Source organism: Aythya marila (assembly GCF_965140915.1).
Source record: "Aythya marila genome assembly, chromosome: 11".
Lineage (NCBI taxonomy): Eukaryota > Metazoa > Chordata > Aves > Anseriformes > Anatidae > Aythya > Aythya marila.
Genome location: NC_139052.1, coordinates 16100882 through 16122485, shown reverse-complemented (window position 1 = coordinate 16122485; position 21604 = coordinate 16100882). Strand labels below are relative to the sequence as shown.

The 21604-nt window shown below is 37.0% G+C and overlaps 1 protein-coding gene across 4 annotated transcripts in view; it reads right to left on the bottom strand.

Moving 5' to 3' along the window:
* The window catches only part of MCTP2 (multiple C2 and transmembrane domain containing 2), a 125507-nt gene that overhangs the window by 22731 nt on the left and 81172 nt on the right, over positions 1–21604 (bottom strand). For all 4 annotated transcript variants that reach the window (XM_082768987.1, XM_082768989.1, XM_082768988.1 and 1 more), the window contains one exon: positions 1144–1266. In XM_082768987.1, coding sequence (XP_082625113.1) covers positions 1144–1266 — 123 coding nt within the window. The remainder of the gene's footprint in view (positions 1–1143; positions 1267–21604) is intronic.

Genomic DNA, 21604 nt, shown 5'->3' with positions numbered 1-21604 from the left:
GGATTCTCCCACATGGGAAGTTCTCATTTTCTTGATGAAATAAAGTAGTCACTGGAGACACACAATATCTTTCTATGTTATTCTGGACTTAGATGGAATTGAAGAAAAGCACTTCTTTTACCATTTATCTTCAAATCAAGTCTACATCCTGGTCCCTATATGGAACACACTAGCCCTGTGTTCCAACAATCTTTCCATATGGGGACTGATCAAAACTGAACTAGAAGCAACTTTTGTTGCTAATACAATAGCAATTGACCTTTTTTAATCCTAGGATAGTATTTGTCTATTTAAAATCCGTGAAATCGATTTGTGTAAAGGTAGGCTTCAGGGGTACAAATGTCAATCATATTTTTATCAGAAATTAGAATATTTAGTTCAGCTTATATTTTGTTCTTGTACTTGTTACACATTCTAAAATGGAACATTATGGAAATCCCTGAATTTAATTTATCCTCTCCTTTAACTATAATTACTTTTGTTATGTAAAGACAGTGGGCAACAACAGTCTCATATCTCAACAGCTGTAATTTGCAGCATGTAAATATATGTGTGTTATAATCTTTTTTCTTTTTTTTTTTTTTCTTTTTTTTTTTTTCTCCTAGGTCAAGTTAAAGAACTGAAGGTTAACTTAAAAAAAAAAAAAAAAAAAGGAAAAAGAAAACATCATTTAAAATTGGGGGACAGGTAGGAGGAGTAAGTTTTTCTTCTTGAAGTCTCAGATAATCCAACAAGGTTTAAAAAACAACTAACTTCACTTTCAGCCTGTATTGACTTTCCTCTTCTGTGAATCATGAATCATCAGAGTGATGCAAAGTGTAAGAGCAGTGGGGGCATGGATCTGGGGGTCTTGTCATTTTGTAAGTCTTTCTTAATTCAACTTAGTTACAAAATCACTGCAAACATTTTTAAGTGAAATCCCCCTCCTCCTACACACTCTTGTCTTCTTCCCCCTACTACACTGAATGGTTTATTGCCTGAATTGAATCAGAAAAAATGAGAGGGTGGAGGTTTCTTTTCAGTAACTTTGAAATAAAAATGTTTAGCTACACAACTAGCTTGATACCATTAAAATGTATGACAACTTGCTCAAGGGCAAATTCAAGCGGGGTCTGCCAGAAACGTTACTGCAATTTTACTTGCCTGGGCATCTTGGGTGTTGTTGACCTTCCCTGTTTTGACGAGGGAGAAGTTGTATGCAAAGAGCACAAGCAGAGCCAGGGGCACCATGTACAGTTCCACGCTCCACACGGTGACCACAAATACCTGGGAGAAATAAAGCAATAGAAGGGAGCATACAAGTATGTAAGTAGAAAGACGTACAAGAAGGCCTTTCAGTCATTATCCTGATGTGCATTCATCCTTGAATCTCTCTTAACCTCATTCATATTCTCATTTTGGCAAAGAAAATCTGCTTGCAAAGTGTACTCTCTTTCTATTCTGTTTGAATCCATTAGGCTGCTATTTGTTAGCTTCTCCCTCCCTGTTTTTGGTGAAGGCCATAACGTAAGTTTGGTCCAAAGGCATTATTCACTCCTTCCTGGGACTTCCTCAAGCCTGAACGGTCTTTGTCATTAATGCTAGAGCATAATAGACCTGCTGCACTTCATCAAACCCTAATTGCCAGCCCGTCTTTCACAGGCTAGAGGAGTTTCTTCTTGTGTAACAGGAGCCATCCACCTCTCTAGTTGCTCAATGAGGGATGCTTAGCAAATTCATTTTCACAATTAATCCACCTGTGTTCTTGGCATAGCAACACAGAGGAAAGACCATCACATTCCAGGAGGCAAGGCTCTAGGTTGCATGTGATGCATTATTTTGGGAAGGGATCCAGCAATCCTATTCTCCATTCCCATACATTTGCCATTTTCCAGTAAAGCATATTTTGATTTCAGTGGTTTCATGGGGTCTCATTACCTAGAAAGGGTATGAGTTTGTATCTTCAGAGTGGTATCTGACAAAATCCACTGATTGCAATAGCAGAAACAAAATTTTGAAGTTCTGTTCCGCAATTTGGATCAGCAAAACATGTAACCAATATGATGGGTAATTGAAAAAGCACTTAGTATTTTTCAAAAATATGATATCAAGCCAAACTGCAATCCCATCTTACAAGTACCATTGATACCTGAATAGACTCCAAACTTGGAGTGGTTGGAAAAACAAAGTTAATAAACTATATCCAGAACAGCCATAAAATGCATGTTGTGATCCCATTTCCTTTTCTACTCTCACATAGTGTTTTCAGAAGAGCGACCTAATGCCTGTAGTAACTTTAAGCTATTTTAAACAATCTCCTTTAAAAACTAGACACAAATACACTTATCATATTTTTCTTTCCCCAAAGGAATACCTAAAATTATCAGAAAAAAAAAAATAGAATAATACAGGTGAGTGAAAATGAGTCAGATCCTTCAGTTAATGCATCTCGAACTGCAATGAGAGGAAAACTCTGTGTGATTAGAAAGTTAAATCTCTATTTCCGTTAATCCTTGGTCTGTCAGACACTATATATGAAGGCAAGTCTGGCTTTTTTAGAATGGGATATTTATGGCAACATATATTGTGTTATGGACCAAAAAGTCTAGCCACAGTGTACCAAAACACTACTTCCCACTGCATTCAGTGGGGTTAGAATTCATACACCTAAAAAACAACAGCTGTTGTAACTTTTAAACAAAAAGGCTTGCCTGACATCAGACAATTGGCCAGTTAATATCTACCAGGGCCAAACATAAACCAAGAAACAATGACTGTATATGTAGCCCTGCCCAAATAACAGTAGCATTTTCTAGAGCAAACCTGATTTTATGTTAGCTGTTGCTATGCAAGGAATTAGACTGTCATCCTGTTCAAGGCATTTGTAGGCCAGTAAAACAATCTTTGAGATATATGCGTTCATAAAATGGGCTGACATCCAAAAAACATATCCCCATACTATTGATTTGCAGCTTAGGAACTTAGAAGAGGATTAGATTTGATTTCTTTTTGATCATGCTTTTCAACATACTAAAATATTAGAAGTGATAATGATTCCAACAGTCAAATTTCATACATAAGCAAGGCAACCAAAACACAAGAACGCTGGCAAGAAGGCATGATACTTGATCTCTCTTACAGGAGGCTTCAAAAATTGTGGTATCTCAAGCTAAAAAGAAAAAGTTCCATAAATAAAAAGTTTTAACCCAAACAAATTCTTCTGAAGCTATTCCAACTCTCCTGAATGAATGAATCTTTGTTTGCTTTGTAAGACAAAGTGAAGGTGATACCAGCTGCCATCCCACCTCAAGCATTATTCTAAAGAATGAGGATATGTTATTGCAAATATCTATACATACAACAATCTTGGGTATATATATTAATAGATAAAAATAGATGCATACACAGATACACACCTGATTCTTATGCAAACTCCTTTATATAAATTCACATTGCTAGGTATGAATTCAAAAAATCGATTTCAGCCTGTTGGAGAAGGTTGCATGTACATAATGTCCCTGGGTTATATGTGAACTCAGTCTCATCTTAACGCAGCAAAAAGACTCAACTGGCAGTCAGCTATGCAAAGTCCTACAGAAGTCAATGAAGCTCTTGAAGAACCTCTCTTCATTCATTCAGTTGCAGGACTTGAACCAATTTTAGTGCATCTGTCATCATCCTATATGAACATCGCTCCGCTCAGTTGCAAGTATAATACAACCTTGTAATCACAGGTCATTTAGGCAAGATACAAAATCAAGACCTTGGTGATTTTAGATCCAACAGTATATTTTGTGTATTATTAAGTTTCAGACCTTAAATAAAACTTAAAATCTAATTACAAAATCCCAGTGTAGTCTCAACTGATAGCTGAGGCATCCTGTCGCTTCCTTTCTAATGCTGACTGGTTAATCAGCTGCTGAGTTATAGCTCAGACAGCGACACTTTGATAGAGCTCCCACATCTACTTAAGAAGAGTTGCTTTACTGCTACCATCGCAGCAGAGGAGCTTTCATTACTGTGACACAACACAGATACAAGACAAATTGATTTAGCTATTCAGAAATTATTTAGCCTCCGAGGTATGGTAAACGATTGCTGTGAACATACAGTACATCATAAAAGTTCAGAGGGTGTTTATAAACTGAATAGAAATATTTCTGCATTCTAACAGTCTTTTCACTAGTTCTGCAGCATCAGCCATCAAAGCAGTTCCCATATAAGCCCATGACCTATTTTTTTCAGCTCTCATGCAGCACCCGGGCACCAACAACAAAACCAAAAAGCCTGTGGTATAGACACCTACTCCCCAAATGGGCTTTCTGTTATGCATGTTTTTATTTTCTCCCCAGTGATACCTTATGTTTGGGAGAAGCTCCCGCATTATCCTCCTCAAATTATTTTCTAATGACATCTTTTATCAAAACTTGAGAATGGCTCCACTGCTAACATATAATAACTACTACAAGCTTCAGTATATTCCCAATTTCTTGTAGTCACTAGTCTGTCTTTTGCCTAATACAGAGGCTGGTAAAGGAAATCACTAACAGGTTCAGATCACTTGCTCATGATCACAGTAGCCAGGGACAGAATCCAAGAGCACCCCAATTTCAAATGATCTGTTTTTTAACAAACCATACTTTATTTTTTCATGTTTCACTTCATCATTAGACCAAATTCTGTCAGACATAATCCATTACATCATTGACACCTTTTCTGCTGGGCTTCATACTGTGCATGAGAAAAGTTAAAAGGACAGTAACCAGTTTCTAAAATAAAAGTCAAGCAAGCGAAAACTAGCTTTCTGCATTACATCTCTTAATGCAATTTGAGAGTATAAAAGCCCATTATAGAACTGAGCAATTTAATTCACAGCATTACAAAACAATGATCAAAATAGAAGCAGAAATGGGATAGACATATCTGGAGGAAGAAAAAGAACTATTGAAACTAATATTTAGACTATAGTTCTACCTAGAAGAGAACAGCAACAGAACAGCCTTGGAGAAAGGACCACTTGATTTCAGCTGATTAATGTGTTGCTATTTCAAAGGGCCTAATAACTACAAGTTAAAGCTCTGGAGGTTTGGAAGCCGTTTCATCTGAAAATCATTGAAGAGGGGTCCAACTGTTCCTGTCAAGAAGCATGGAGTTTGAACAACCATGAGAGTGGCCCTTTTGACAGCAGTACAAAAGATGAGAGAAGGCAGTCTCAACTGAAAGTAAAAACAAACCCTTAGAAACACGTTTCAAATCTGTTTTTTCTGCCCCTCTGGTTCTAATTTAGGATCTGACTATTAAGAACAGATTTTAGACGGGTGTCCACTAAAGTATGCCCATAAAACATTTGTCACCAGCAAACCCACAGTCATGGGATAGAACAGTTTTAAGATGTTTAGAAGCCTAGCATTAGATGGGACTTTCTGGGCAATTTTTCTGCACAGTAATTTTCCCAAATGACTTAGAATTTAAAAAAAAAAAAAAAAAAAAAAAAAAAAGCTTTCATTGGCCTGGTAAGTCTTTCTAGAGAAGTAAAAGATGCTATGTGCTATGTTGTATAACAGAATAACTCTTGGAAAACAACAGTGATGGGGAAGAGAGGGATACATTCCATCAGATGGAAAAAATAAAAGTGAAAGGAGATTAAATGCATGCATGATGGAACCTATGGTAAAAGGTTATTTTCTCAGCCAACATAGGCTCCAATGCTAATGAAATGCCTCATCAGTGGAGCTGTGAAAAATATTATTTGAAACTTCAGGTTTCAAAACCACACACAATTTGACCGAAGTCTAAATGACTAACAGCTTTGTCAAAAGTTTCCTTGCAATTTATAAACACGGTCTACACAACTCATGAAGTCAGGAGAAAAAAACAAGCTAATACTACTCAAAGTTATCTGTTTTGAACTAACCCAAAACACTGATTTTGATTTGATGTTCCCCTCCATTTGCAGGGGAGAGGAACTGCATGTTTCTAACTTATTTTGAGGTTATGTAGTCTCAAGTTACCATGTATGCAAAAATTGACTGTTTAAAAAGAAGAGAAGTTTCTGCAGCTCGGTATTCAGGAACAAACTCTCTAGCATTTTTTTTTTTATTCTTTTTGAAGCCTTCTGTCCTTCTGCCCCAAACAAAATACAGGACATTAGCCAATAGTGTAAGACACTGGCTCTCCAAAAGGGCATTTAAATCCCTTGGAGGCAATAAGCTTGTTGACAACAAATTATTTTTGACAGATATTTATTCCTGTCCTTAGAAAGGGAGAGTAAAAGAGTCAGAGGAATAGTGGACACACCCACTTAAAACAGGAAACTCATGCATGTGTATGTACCTGCTTACACAGAAGCATCGCCTTCAGATAACAGGCAATATAGATGCACTAACATGGTGCTGCGATCAGGCTAACAGAAACCAGAGTATATCATGTGGGCCCATGTGAACACAGTAGCAGTCTTTGCAGTTCTGGGATGGCTTGTGTATTTGATGAGGAAGATATATTTAAAATAAATAAATAAATAAATAAATAAAGCCTGCAACAGAGGCTGCAAACAATTAGTTTAAAATAGCTCCACTACAAGGCAGAGCAAATAAAAGTTGAGACAGTTATAAAGAATGCATTTTCCAGTAATGTCCCCCTTCCAAATAATTTCTTCTTATAGTAGACCTTCTTCCAAAGAGATGCACTCCAGCATTCCTCCTTCCCATATCCATGGAATGCTTCATCACTGTGCCATGCTCAGCTGAGAGCTACCTAAACTCCAGGCACCAAGCTGGAGCTCGAGGAGGGGTCAGCGATGAGCAAAGTCACTCCCTCATTGCAATGCAGTAACAAAGAATGTGGCAGGAAGAGAAATTATACTTAAACAGACCAGCACTGTCAGAAGAAACCTCTGGATTCAGTCTGCTTTGTGCATCCAGGAAGAGAACACAGAACATCTCAAGAACGGTATGGTGTGTATGTTGTATTGAGTGGGGATGACCAAAATTAAAAATGACCTGAGGGAATGGAAGGTCTTAAATATTTATGCCATGCTATGAATTATCCCTGCATTTTTCCATACATACCATCTGTGTACAACCTGCTAATTTCATGGATATAAGACAGGAAAAAGTTTAGCTCTTCCACATAAGTGTTCTGTTGCAAGGGCAAACACTACTGGAATTTAAAAAGAAAGAGGAAAAAAAAAATCCACCTAAACACTCCAAATCCAAAACAGAACACCAAGCTGTGCCTCAGTATAGCTCAGTCTGGGCATTAGATGTACGTCACGGAATAGAACTGAGGATTAGGAGTAAGGGGGTTGCTTACATAGCACAATTTGCTACCATGTGGATCTCACTCTATTTTGCATATTTGTTACCTTAGGTAACAAAAACTGCATGGTCACGTTTGCCCATCTCAGTAGTCTGTGTAAATCAAGCCAAGCAAGACAGCTACAAAGGCTTGTCCTGCTGCCACAGCCACACATCCCAGCTCTACTTGTCCCAGCTGCAGCATTCTGAGAAAGTGGCAGTGGATGAGGTTATCAGGGGAGAGAAACAGGAGGTGTCTGATCTGTGCTTGACAATTTATGTTGCATGTGGTGGTGCAAGAAAGAAAATGAGCAATGACTTCGAAGTAAGGAGGCAGGATTGGAACTACACTCACCAGGGTCACAATTTTAATGGCAGTTTGAACATTAAAAAAAATAATACTCCTTACTCATAACAAAATAAGACATGAAAATCAACAAACCAGCAAAAAAAAATCCCTTAAGAACACACAAGAAATCTCATACTGTTTAAGTCAGTATGTGTTAGGGCCATTTTTATCACTGTCTGGTTTAGACTCTTCAGGGGGATCTCATTTTTTTTTGCTGCTGCAAGGAAGTAGAAACTCATTTGTGTTTTAAATGAAAGCCGTGATTCATGTGCAATCACAGGACTCTAAGAAATGGAGCTCTAAGAAAAGCATGTTATTCTGCAAAAAGTCGCAGTGAAATCAGAAGAGTTGACAATATTACGATCTGTTCTCCACCATCCTCTTGGGACGCTGCTTTTGGCAACTCAATCAAGGAAGGCTGTGGTGCTACATTTAAGGGTACCTGACTGCAAACACTTACAGAACGTCCACACTTGGATACTGGATAACATTACAGAACAAGAACTAAACAAGAAACAAAAACCCTATCCCCCCCACCAAAAAAAAAAAAAAAAAAAAAGGGGTTTCCTTTATTTTGATTATTTTCATTACATTAATGAGATTACCCAGCCCAGGAAATTAAAAACAAGATCCTTAGAGATTTTTCTTTAATGAGGGGTCAGGGAAGAGCTGCCTGGTTCAAGTTTATTTCAATGAATGCATCACACCTCTTAAGTTTATATGTAAATTAAAATTTATATATTGCATTGCAGATATTTGAAGACTACCTGTCAAATGTTACCACAAACAATATTCAACACAAAAAGTTTTATCTGGAATAGGGTATCAACTTTTTCCTTTAGGACATACACATTTAAACCCCAAAGCAGAGCAGCCCACCACAAGTCTATTAGGATGCCTCCATACAGTTTTCTTGTGGCTGCACTTCCTCTTTTATCCCTAACCTCAAAATAAGTTAATCAAAACAAAAGCAACTACAACACCAGTAGTTTTGGGGTTCTATATTTATATATGCACAACGGTTTTACAATAAAAGACTTCACATCTTTTCAGACTGCAGACACTGAAGAAATAGCTGTTTGCTAGCATGCTGACTGGTCTAATTTTTCCCTTATGTTTTTATCTAATGTATTTTACATTTCCTGAGCCAAGTAAAATACAGTTAAAGACCCTCAAGCAATAAAGCTTAAAAATTAAGGGAAGAAAAATTGCAACAGTTTTCTATCTTTCGGGGTAATCCACTGGGAGTGGATCAGGGGAATAAATCTGCATGTTATTTCTAAAGGGGTAACTATGACAGACAAAGGCAATGGAGGAAGATCTTACAACAAAGGGGAGGAAGGCATTCCAAACAAAAATATGTTGCTTTATATTGTAGCTAAATTAAATGGTCATTTTTATCGCTAATATTTTGGTTATGTTTATCAGTAGGGTCATAGTTTCAGAATTGCTCTCATACAGAAGTTATGATCTATTTTTAGGGAAGACAGGCACTATGCAAGTTAAAAGCCTGATCCTATAGTAAATAATTCTTCCAGTAAGTGTCAGAAAAAATATCTGTGCTATTTAAAAGGAGGAAAAAATGTAGGTTAATTTTATTTATTCTGGATAAGGTGAACACCTTAAAAGGGTCATGAAAAAAATTATCATTAGCTAAGCTGATAAATGTCCACTTAGTTTGGAGACATATTTGTTAACATTGTGAGAAACACTAGCAGTAAGGGTCAGATGATGACGTAACTATACAGTAAATGGAAAGAGTATTTGGTGGAAGTGTTCTTTAACTTTGGACAATCAACATTGGGTTACAATTGGTAGCAAATGGGACATTTAAGCAATATGCTTAAATTACTTTAATGACTTTCCTCCTTCATGTTCATAGATATGAACGAGTAAAGCAAAAAAGACTCTTAATAAAGCAAGCATATTTAATTAGACTTAATTCAGAATACAGTGGCAGGAGAATCACACATTTGTTCCCTGGCAATCTCCAGATATGGCACGGAAAAAAAAAAAAATTAGGTTGCAGTATACCCACATATAGAGGTACTTGTACTCAGAAATGTTTCATAACTGTCTGGCATGTGTTTCTCCAAAGCCTCCAGTCTTAGCAATGCTTCCAGACTAAAACAGAGCAGAAGGAGCAAAGCATTGGTTTGGGTTTCTTTGTTGTGTTTTTTACTTGTTTGTTTTTGTTTGGTTTTGGGGGGTGTTAAGTAGTTACCAAAAATATTCAAAAAAAATTAAAAATCCCACTAAGCCCATAGTAGAAAAACAGAAATCTAAAAACATCTATGAAGCAATGCAGCAAGATGGCATCCTTTCAGGCAAAGGATTTCAGACAATTCTCGTGTGCATACAGGGTTCCCCACCACAGCTTCCATCAGCCACCCTGTGCCAGAGCCCAGAAGTACCCTTCATCTACCCAAAACCAATTCTCCACAATCAAAAGTAGAGCAAAAATCATAATCGAATCCCAGTCTTCCCCATATCTCACAAGCGCACAATGAATGCTCAGAACAGTCAGAGTGATTCAATGCACTTAAATAATTTTAGCAGGTTCATAATCCGCTGAGAGACAAAATTGTTGCATTACAGAACAAATGCATGAAGATGACTGCTATACTCACTGTACTGTATCCTAAATATGTTGCTATTGTAAGTTAGCAACAACTGCAAAGATCCAAAAAAAATATCCTAAGTATTGACAACATCACCATGTAATAGAGATTTTCCACTAACAGACCTATAGCATCTTGCTTTCCAAAACACAGAACAATAAAGGAAAAAAAAAAGTTGCAAGACTCTTGCAATTTCAGGCAGCTGTTCAGGTAAAACTAAAGCCAGAAGATTGTTTATTTTAATAAAGCTATTATATGTGCAGCTTCAAATTAGGAATGGCAGGAGACCAGGGGATGCCTAAACCATCACCACCTGTTTGCCCTGAAAATCAATTAAAGTCACACTATCACAGCAATCCCTTCTTAGCTAATAAAAGTTATACAGCTTCAACGTGTGACTTTAGGTGCTTTGTGGGAATGTGCCTGAAATCTAAAGCCTTAGTCTTGTGTTACTTTGATAGTAAACACAGCTATGAACTAACCACTGTAAAACCTGCCTTTTTGGGGTTAGAGAAGGTGTTAAGGGAAAAGAGATTCTGAACTGTTGTTTTGATGCAGTGGATTGAACTAATATTCAGTAAATTCTAACAATCCAGCCAAGAACATTATATAGAGTTTTAAATAAGAGAAAACTCAAGTCCTTTATGACACATGCCTGTTCAACATATTCTGTGCTACAGAACAGATCCAACTTTACAAGTTGCAAGCAAGGGCAGTAGAGACATCCCAAGTGTTTTAGTAATTAAACGAATATGCATAATGAACCATATGCCCAAAGGGCCTGTTCTTCTTGTGGGCCAGATTTTTGTTTGAATTTTTAATTTTTATATACAGATGAAACATTTCATGTAATATAGCAACAGTGCAAAGGAACATGCTATGCAGAAAAGGAAGGAGGAACTACCCATGTGAGAACGATCAGAATACACTTGATGAATTCTGCTCCTCAATTTCCGATTCAGAGCCAAGAGGGCTTTTTTTTAAAAAAAAAAATAAAATCATTTTCTCCTTTGAACAGCTGTATTAGTCATCTGCTCAGAGTCTAGAAAAGATGCATTAAAAATATATATTTATATAGGTCATATTTATACATTTTTGTGTGTGAAATGGATTATATATATCAACATATTTAGATGCTACAAAACTAGAAAACCACTGACACTGTCAAATTCTAAAGCCTCCAATCCACCAAAAAGAAAGAGAAGAAAAAAAAAAAAAAAGAAAAAAAAAACACCCTACTGGGTGGTTTTCTGTTTGGCAGGTCCTGTGGTGTTATGTGAGCTGCGGTAAAATGGGACGCACTCACATCTGTCTGTGAAACAGGAATGGACATTTTTTAAAAGATGGGTCAAATTCCCCTCTTGTTACAACAGTGTTACCCTACTGTGAACATCAGGATACCATGGCCCTGCTGCAGAAATATTAAATGCTCCAAGTTCTCTCAGTGTTGAACCATGTTTCTCCTTCCCTAGTAACATTCACCCTTTTCCATCCCTAACTCATAAAGTGGTTCTCTAAGCAAGAGAACATAAACCACTGCAATAGATCAGTCCTTTAACCAGCAACAAAACTACCTGGTGCTTCCAGCTAATTTTCAAATAACTAGATTGCAGAATAATAAGAACTATAAACTGCCTCTTTTAAGTAGCTTTGATCCATCGGACAAATTTATATTCTGCTTTGTAAAACAAGTATTGGGGTCTTGTCACTGTGGACATGCTGGTTAAGGGGCAGAAAAGCTTTTCTGCAGGAGCTTTACTGCTTTATTTGTTATTTATTTATTTTATATGTGACTTGGGCTCTACAGACCAAGGGAAATCAGAACCCTTCTTAGATTTTGTTTGGGAAAGGAAAAGTTTTGGATAAATAGCAATGAGTGTCTCACAGTAGCTCAGATTATAGCGCTGTACATCATATAAACAAGCAGCGTTACAGTGGCAGTTCCATGCGCCGGCTTGGTGCCATAGAGATAGAGTGAGGAAGCATCGACCATGCTGTAAGAAATACAGCTGGCCTGATCTGCTTTGGAATTAAAAGAGTGGATTTTCAACAAACTCAGCAAGTTAAACTTTTCATGGGACTTAGGAAGTTCCCACCACCAAATGAAAAAGTATGCCTGTAAAATCAATCCCGACCCTAATGTTAAAAGTATTCAAAAGCTGAAATAACAAAGTTGTAAATAATTGCATTTGTAGGTCTCAGTCCTAATTCAGGGTTTAAGCTTTTGATACTGCTTGGTTTATGTGATCTAGTGGTCTCCGTGGAAAGACAGATAAACTTCAACGGCTGTCAGAAGACAAAAATTGACATGGAGCATCACCTTTCCCGACTGTTTAAATCCTTTAAGGAAGTGTTGGAGCAATTAGAGAGGGAGTCTAATCTTTGCAGAGTGCATTAACACTCTCCGACCTCCCAGACAATAGATCAGACCTCAGACACATAATGCTTCCCTAAGGCTTTTTAACCAGAGCATTTGATCTCATAGTCACTCCGTATGTGCTACTATAGGTATCGGTGTATAAGACAGTGTGCGTTAGGCACTAACAGACCACTAACCGTACCAGTATTCACACAAATTTTAAAATAGCAGGAAAGCCATTGCAGTGCATGCTGTTACAGAGCTATGACTTCCCAGGAAAAGAAAAAAAAATGGGAAAAAAAAAAAAAAAAAACAGAGTAGCTCTGCAAAATATCTTCATTTTTAATAATCTCATATTTCCTTTCTGTCAACACTGTTTACTTCCCAGTTTTGGAATATAAATCTATTTTTAAAAGGCATAGATTAGTTTGTTATTCATAGAAACATTATCTGATAATAATTTCAAAATACTTTATTTCTTAACCCCTATGGAGGGACGTGAGGGAAAGGGAATTAGGAAGACAGGTCTAGTTTATTAAGGAAATTGAAATACATCATTGCAAATAATTTTCCCAAATGTGCACAAGAAAGTATCTGGGGGAGTTTTCTTAACTACTAGAATAAGTCACCATCTAATTCCTGATGGACATGTTCTCTGAAAAAAAAATGCTAATATTACTGTATCAATTATATATTTCTCATTTAATATTCTAAACATTGTAAGAAAAGTTGCTCAGTGTATTTTTTTAATGGAATTAGACTTCCTTGCCATTATGTTCTGACAGAGGCCATGTCTAAACACTCACATGGACAATTCATAATGGGATTTTAAGACCAGCTAGCTGGATTCCCACCCACTGCTAAATAATGAGCACTGCAGTCTCACTAAGCATTTCCCCCCAGCCCCACGTGATGTATTTGGGGTACAATGCTAGCTAACAACACTTTATATGAATCTACTAATATTTTGCTGCAGGATTTTGTTTTACTTTTCTAGAAATACAAAAAGTGGCTTTTGTGAAGTACTTGCTTTGCAAATATTTGTTGCTGCTCTTTAAATGTGTATCTCAAATTTGTCAAACCAAGTGCATCAAAAATGACAAAAAGGTCACATATACCTAGTATATTTAAAAACAAACGAGCCTTCAAAGTCAAAGTGTAATGCACTTATTTCTAATCTGAACAAACAATAGACTGCATCTAATGAAAGTTGACAATTGGCTCTGATACAAAGCTGTGCAGCTCCTCTATTCCATTAAAAGATGAAAGCTGAAGGAAAGTACAGAAGACAGCAACTTCTCTCAAAAAGCAAGTAGAAAGTTCTGAATCTCAACTAGCAGAGCACATGAAGGCTGCTTTGTTATTTTTATATATGTATTTTTTGTGGACACTTCTGCTCACATATCACACTCATCTCTCATTAAACGTGCTAGCTTTCCATGGGTAAAGTTAAGGCTCAAATAAATCAACAAATTAGACAAGTACAAAACACTACATGTCTTACATATTTATTAACACTTCTCAATATCACAGTGCTGGCTTTTAAACAAAAAAGCACCTGAAACCAAGCTAAACTTGAATAAAATGTAGGTTGACAATTAAGACTAATATATTTAATTTTAATGAAGCAGTGGAGAAAGAGATCAAATCTCAGGGATGCTACTGGTGCCAGTGTAATCCTTTACTGTGGCAGCAGTCAAATTTATTAACAATCAATAGAACAGACTTTTAAAATCAGATTTCTGGGATTTTTCAGTTAGACTAGTGCTCCAGCTTTATTCCCCAGTGAACGCTAAAAAATAGAATTATTCTGTTGTGGGGTACTTTTATTACTACTGCTATCCTTAAACAACCTTATATCCAACACCCGAGAACTTCCCAGATGCTTAAGACTAACCTCTGAGTCAAATCAATTATTAGTTGCTAGTGCAGGAAAGTAAAACAAAGAACAGGCTTCTTTAAAAAAAAAATAAAAATAAAAAATAAAAATAAGTCTTTGCTCTGTAGTTTCTATACTAATCCTCTTTTATTTCAGATCTTGCAAAGGATCCAACTCTTTCTCATTTAAAAGAAAAAAAAAAAAAAAAGAGTAGTAGAATGCTTTAAGAGAAACCCCTCAAGGTGCATCTGTCTCCATCATAAAAGCCAAAATGTTGTGTTACCTTCAAATATGAAATTTCTTCCAGTTGTCAACATTTCTGCAACTAGTGTTAGATTAGCGCTGAGAGAACTGGTGAATTAAATTAAAAATAAAATAGTTCAAGCAAGAAAAAGAAAACCTGCCAGAAAAATCTGACAAAAGCATGAAAGTCAGAGCTGGCTCATTCATGAGAGGCCATCGCCACCTACAGGATTTTTCTTCCTCTTCTGAAAACCTGCTAGTCGTATTCAAGCAGGATTTACTCCACAGAGGATAGAAATTTTTAACCAATGTTAAATAGTATAGGTTTCCTGAAATAAATGGACTTGCAGTGACTTAAACCACCTACAGATATGTCTCTACTTATTCCATCACTTCAAAAGAATAAGAATTGCCTATTTCCAGAGAATGCACTGTTTTAAGTTAACATCTTATAAATAAAGGATTTGTCTTTTTTTGAAGAAAAAGATGAAGAAAAAACACAAAATATTGATAGGGTTGCTCCACTGATAACAGAGGAGATAATTGTCAATGCCTAAAATCTTTCTGTAAAACTAAGTGTTTTAAAATACTTTCTAAGAGATGCCAGCTTAAAGTAATGTGAATGAAACAAAACCAAGCAGATCTGGACCGAAGGAAAATCAGTACACCTAGGTTCTTGGAGGGGGCGGCACATTAAGAAAGAAAAAGAATTTTTACATCTAATGAAGATTTCACTTCCTAATAGGACGTCCTACTTTTTTTTTTTTTTCTCCTATAATTTTCTGACAAGAAACAAGAACAATACATGCTTGGACTGAACTGGATACTTTTTCCTTGTGCAGTTTTCATAGTGCACATCCCTACCAAACTCCGGGAATTTTACACAAAACCATCTGAAATTCTGTTATCTCCAGTAGCAGTGAGCAAGTAGTTTCTCTGTCTCTCTCAGTCCTGTTTAATGTGACTCTTGCACAGATATAGTCCTCAGTAAACTTGAAATACTAATCTCACTTTCATTTAAATAAAGTGAGCTTTCAGGAAAGGCAACAGATAAATTGGGAAAATAAGTGATGGGATCCTGATATGCAATATCATCTCTTTAGGACCAAATAAATTGGCAAATGATAACAAATTCCTGTTGTTTGTTAACCTATTAATTACTTGATAGGAATTAAAATTTACTGCTTTCTCACAAATTTGGAAGTTCCTCTAAAGAATCTAAAACAGGAAAAAAATAAAAAAAAAAAGCCAATTTTTAGGCATTGTGTATTTTAGACTTTGGCAGCTCTTTTGCAGCAAATTCTTAACATTGGGTGGGAGATTTGTAAGACAGCAATAAGAATCAGGACAAAAAAAAAAAAAAAAAAAAAAAACTTTGGACATGAAAGTTTTGCAAATCTATTGGGAATAACAGAGCCCATGACACCTTTGTGGATAGCAAATCTGATCTTTATAAAATAGTGTTTTTGTTTTTGTTTTAAAGACAAAAAAAAAAAAAAAAAAAAAAAGAGTAAAGACTAGACTCCTAAGCAGGAGAACACAACGTATCTGCTGATGTGAAGTTGAAAACAGGAGTTCAGCAATGCTGAATATACAAATAAAACTAATAACAAGCAAGAGTAAAATTTTACCCTGCCAGACAAAGCAAAATAAATACAAGACATACAAAAATACATACTAAATGTACAAAACAATATAAGAGCAACAAAAATCTAACAAAACTTCAAAAGACACAAAAAAAAACTTTAAAAGACACAAGACGTTATATATTAAAAAAGAAAGGGCTTCATAAATCAAACAGCTAAAGTACAATACAATATAGCAAACTCCAGCCAGACCACAAAGAGGGTTCTCTCTTCATAAACATCAGATCAGGCTGCTAAAATTATTACCAAAGCTCTCTTGTAACTGTCACCTGTGGTGGGTATAATTACAGGCTACTGCTGCAAGCACGCCCACGTCATATGGCAATAAAAGGACCTACAGCTTGCCAAGACCAGGCAGACAATGGAGAACATACACCACCTGACGAGAGCCCAAAAAGATCAGCCAGGGAGACTAATAAAAATGACAGCTTAGAAACAAATGACAAAGCTTCAGCCACAAAAAAGGCAATATCAAATTAGCTGGAAACGCAAGCGCTGAGCAGAGTTCTCCAACAGGTCACAACTCGAGCAGAAAGCCAGTCAGAATTGTTTTCAGATGCATTTAGTTCAGGTTTTAGCTATAAAGGGCCATTTTGCCTTTCTTTTTTTTTTTTTTTTTTCTTAAACAAAAATGTTTGCTCATTTGGGGTTGGCTTTGTGAGCTGCCATTAGCCAAACAGATTAAAACTATATATGTATATACACACTTTTATATAGATACACTATATATATGTTTGTATATATATATACACTTCTAATCCAGGTCTAGACAGATAGCTAGATATTTATATGTTAATACAGGCACCTTCTATGTGCCTCTTAAGGATATATCTGTACACCCCATAACAAAGCTGAATTTCTTACTCATTACCTTAATTCTTTATTGGATGCCTTCAAACAGTCTGCATTCCTGCTGACCAACCATACAAATGCTCTTCTTCTGGCAGAATTGGGCTTTTACCTGAACACTCTGTAACGTCTAGCACATGCAACTGACATATGCAAAGGCTTTATTCATCAAGTAAAAACAATGCAATGCAATTACAAAAAGAGTGAGAGACAGGGGCTTGGGGGTCTCATTACCCGGGCTGAGTGAATTGCTCCTATGTGATGCATGCTCAGCACAGAAGGCATTGCTATCGAAGCTCCTCAACCCCAAAAGCAAGGGACTCACTTTACAGCATGCCTTGTTAAGCAGGCCCAGAGGAAAAAAACTATTATTCCTCAGATGCAAAACTGTTGTTGTTTTTGTTTTGTTCTGGAATGTTTCACTGGTAAAAAGCAAATCCTTGAACTCTGAGCTAGAAACATAAGACCACCTAGTCTTTTTAGAGTGAAAAAAAGGATCGGGGTATCAGTCGCTGCTATGCTCTATCTCACTCTGGCTCCAATGCTTCAAACTTTGTTTTTTTCAGCCTTGTTTATAGTGTTGTCAAGCTTCTAAGTGGTTATTTCCCTATTAACTTTGTCCTTGTTTGTTCTTGCATTTTTTAAAGAGCTGGAAATAACATGTGTTTACTTTGCTGTGTGTCTCTCAGCATCATCAATATTACTGTTGCTATTCCAGGAATTTTAACTGCTGCAGCAAAGCAAAGCCCAGAGTCTCAAGCTTAAATCATATTCCCCTCAACCACAAAAGAATAATACTGGAAATGTAAAATTGCTGGGAGAAGGGCAAAACCATCTCCTTTAGTTGCCCAGAGAAGCCTGTTTCTCATCCAAGCAGTTACTTGCATGTGTCAGGTAACGTGCTCAGAACGGCTTTGCATGCACAATGTTGAATTTTCACAGGCAGTGGCATGAGCAACGTGGAGGAAGCAGGATGTAAACGTTTCCTCTGTCATTAGAAAAATGCTTTTACAGGGATATAATAGCTTGAAATAAAAACATACCTCTGATCCAGCCTTTTCACGGGAGTTCAAGACAATAATTTTTAAAGATGTGACTTTGCCAGGGATTTACAGAGGCAAAGAGCAGAGGAAATGTTAGGGACACTGAAGAACTAGTTACTAGACCAAATTCTCAAAACACTGCCTCTGACTGCTCTTCCAGTGCTAGCTCTAGTCTTAAATATGATTTTTTTATTATTATTTTTTCATCAGAGTGCTATTTCTCAGCTTTCCTATTTAAAAAGGGACGGCATTCATCTCTTTTCCAATTGCTTCTTTAAAACTGCAGCAAAGCATAAGCTACAAATGGGCTGAGAAAAGCCCTCAGCAAAAGCTCTACAGTAAAGCGGAAGTGAGGACCATCTCTTTTGCATTAATACTTTTTTTTCTTTTTTTTTTTTTTTAAGCTTTTTCTTTTTCCAAGTTCCCTATTCAGTGTTTGAAGAATACTCATTCTTCTCTCTTTAGGATTACATCTATTCATTTTATTTAGCTTTTTAATGTGGAGGCATTTTAATCTACCATTACTTTAATGCTGTTCCCAACTAGTTTGGGAACAATGATTTATATTTCATCTTCAGCTATGAGGATAAAAAAAGGAGAAATAAAGACTATACCCTTCTCATCAGTTACACATGTAGTAATGGTGGGGTGGATTGTGCTTTGTATCAGAGAACTGCTTGTTCAAAATTCACAGGGCAAATAAGAAGAAATACAGGAGCTCATGTGAGAGAGCATCTTCCTCCCTCTCCCTGTAGGAGAAATGTTACCATCTACTGGTAATTCAGAAGTAAAGTTTCACTGAAACTTATCTTCTATCCTTCTGTTTGGTTGGCCAGAGGTCCAAGAGATGATTGGCGACTTGGTATCTATCCTAAATTGTTCAGATTTCATTGTTTTCATTTCTCCATAGATTTCACATGTTCCCTGTAAAACTTTTGCCCCAAACACTTCCTTTTATTGATCTAAAACTCCCTTCCCACTAAAAAATAAATAAATAAATAAATAAATAAAAGATTAAATAAATAAAATACCACTGTGTTTCAAAACAACACGAGTTAAACTGGATGTTTTACCAGCATTTTTTTTGTCATGGCCAGTGTTGAATTACATTCAGTACAAACAGGGCTGGAACATTTTGCTTTGCTTAGAAAAGTCTAGGCAAAACATGAAGAAGATGCTTGTCCACATGCAGAATGAAAGACTTTTTCCATGTTAAGGCCAGAAGGCTTAGATTTTGAGTTAAACATCTTTCCAGGGCGGGGGGACGACACGACGACATTTCCCTCTTACTGATGTGTAATTAGTGATTTTAGAGGACATTGTCAACAAGGTAATGGCCTTTTGTCTTTAAATCGTCAGTATAAATATAGCCCAGCTCAACAGGGATTAAAAATTATTCACGTCTAGTGAAATAGTTGGTGTCTCCTCTATGAGATGAGTTCAGCTGGGCTCAGATCCAGCTCTCATATCACAAGCTTAAGTGGCTGCATATTAAATCCTGTAATAAGGAGAGATGCCCAGAAGTTCATGGGCTGCACAGTTCATGGGCTCAACTCTCTCTCCCTGCTGTCCTAGATTAGGACTGAAGCAAACCGGCAAAGGGCAGCTTCACCCAGTTCACCCCATGACTCCTCACAACTTCCAGTTCCCATGTTCCAAGAGCCCAGCAACAAAAAAAGTGGGCGTTCTCCAGCTCTTTCAGGATTTACAAAAAGCTTTGGAACTCTGAACCAGAGAAGGGTGCCAAAATCCCACCTCTGCAGCAAGGAGCTCAAAAGCTTAAGTTTGGGTTTGCTGCTGTATCCACAACTCCCAGCAGCTCTGCTGAGTATCCAGAAACCCCAGGGCTTTTCTGCTTTTCCATCAGCTGGCTTTTTGAGAAGCCCAAGCAGCTCCAAAATAATCCCACACTTATCATTTTCCCTGCTGCCCAGTATTCAATAACTACAGGCATTTTGATCAGAAACTCCACATTTTGACTACATTAAGTTGCATCATCATGTCTTCCTCCTGGTACTAATCCATCTTAAAAGAATTATCAGCCCCCCTGCAATGTCACTGCAAAATAAAATAAATACTGCCCGTGCTGCGTTCGTTGTCTGGCTGCCAGCTAGGGCAGAGCCTGAAAAACTGCTCCCACCTGTACCCACCCTGGCAGCAGCCTTGCTTTGCAGAGACCTGAACCTGATGCAGGGGGACACGCTGCCAGTAAAAATGAGGGATGCTGGCATGGGTTTGTGTGCAGGGACCCTGAAGCACACCAGCAGCGAGAGCTGCCAGTCACGCTGGAGGTGCGATGGTGGCTGGTTTCCCATCATTTGCCTGATCCTGTCAATGTCTTGTGGCTATCATGCAAACTTTACAAAAAAAAATACGATAGTAAGAATTCCAGTCGATATATCCTTTTAATTTGCACCAGATTATAGATTTTTTTTAATGCAATTACTGTAATTTCATTAAATGACATAATTACCATTAATGCAGAGGAAAACTGTCAATAGAAGGTGTAATTATGTTGTATAAAATCACAAGCACAATGTGCAATGATGCATAATTCCTCATGAAAATCATTCTGTGACTAAAATTAACTTTTAAAATATTTTTAAAATACATATTGTGCAGTAGGAACGATTCAGTTCTTATTATGGATTTAAATTCCACAACTGATTTGGTGAGAGAGGGAGCAGGGGGGGCAGGGAGAGCATGCATGTGGAAGGGAGAAGTAGAAATTCAGCTTAAAAGCACACTAGAAAGGTAATACAAGTTTTCATATGCACGAGGGGGAAAAACAAACAGCTTATTATCAGATACACAAGACAACTTGTAAGCAAACGTTCCCTTAGGCACATTTCACCACGCAGCTTTCTGGACACCATTAACATAACATGGAAGCAATGTCTCAATGAAGAAAGGTGTGACAAAAGGAAGGAGTGATGAGGATGAGGCTAAAACCACAATATTTGCTCTGGAAACTGGGAGCAAATTGTCCAGGGTAGAATATGGAAATTGTCAGGCACACAAGAACATCTATAAAGAGATATATTACAGGATGCTTTTGAGGATGTTCAAAATAAAGCCCTTTTCAAGGGGTATGTTCATAGACTAGAAGGAGAAGAGTACATGGACAAAGACTTAAGATCTCTCCCAGTATAACACTATAAGCAACAATTCCCACACATGCTAATATTCTCAGGTACACACAATGTCTATCAGTGTATTGTGGTTGTTTTTTTTCTATTATTATTATTTTTTTTTTGTACCAGAGCAACAATAAAGTCTACAAGAAAAATAATCCAGGAAGCCTACATGTGACTTTCCTGACCCACCACGTTTATCCTAGC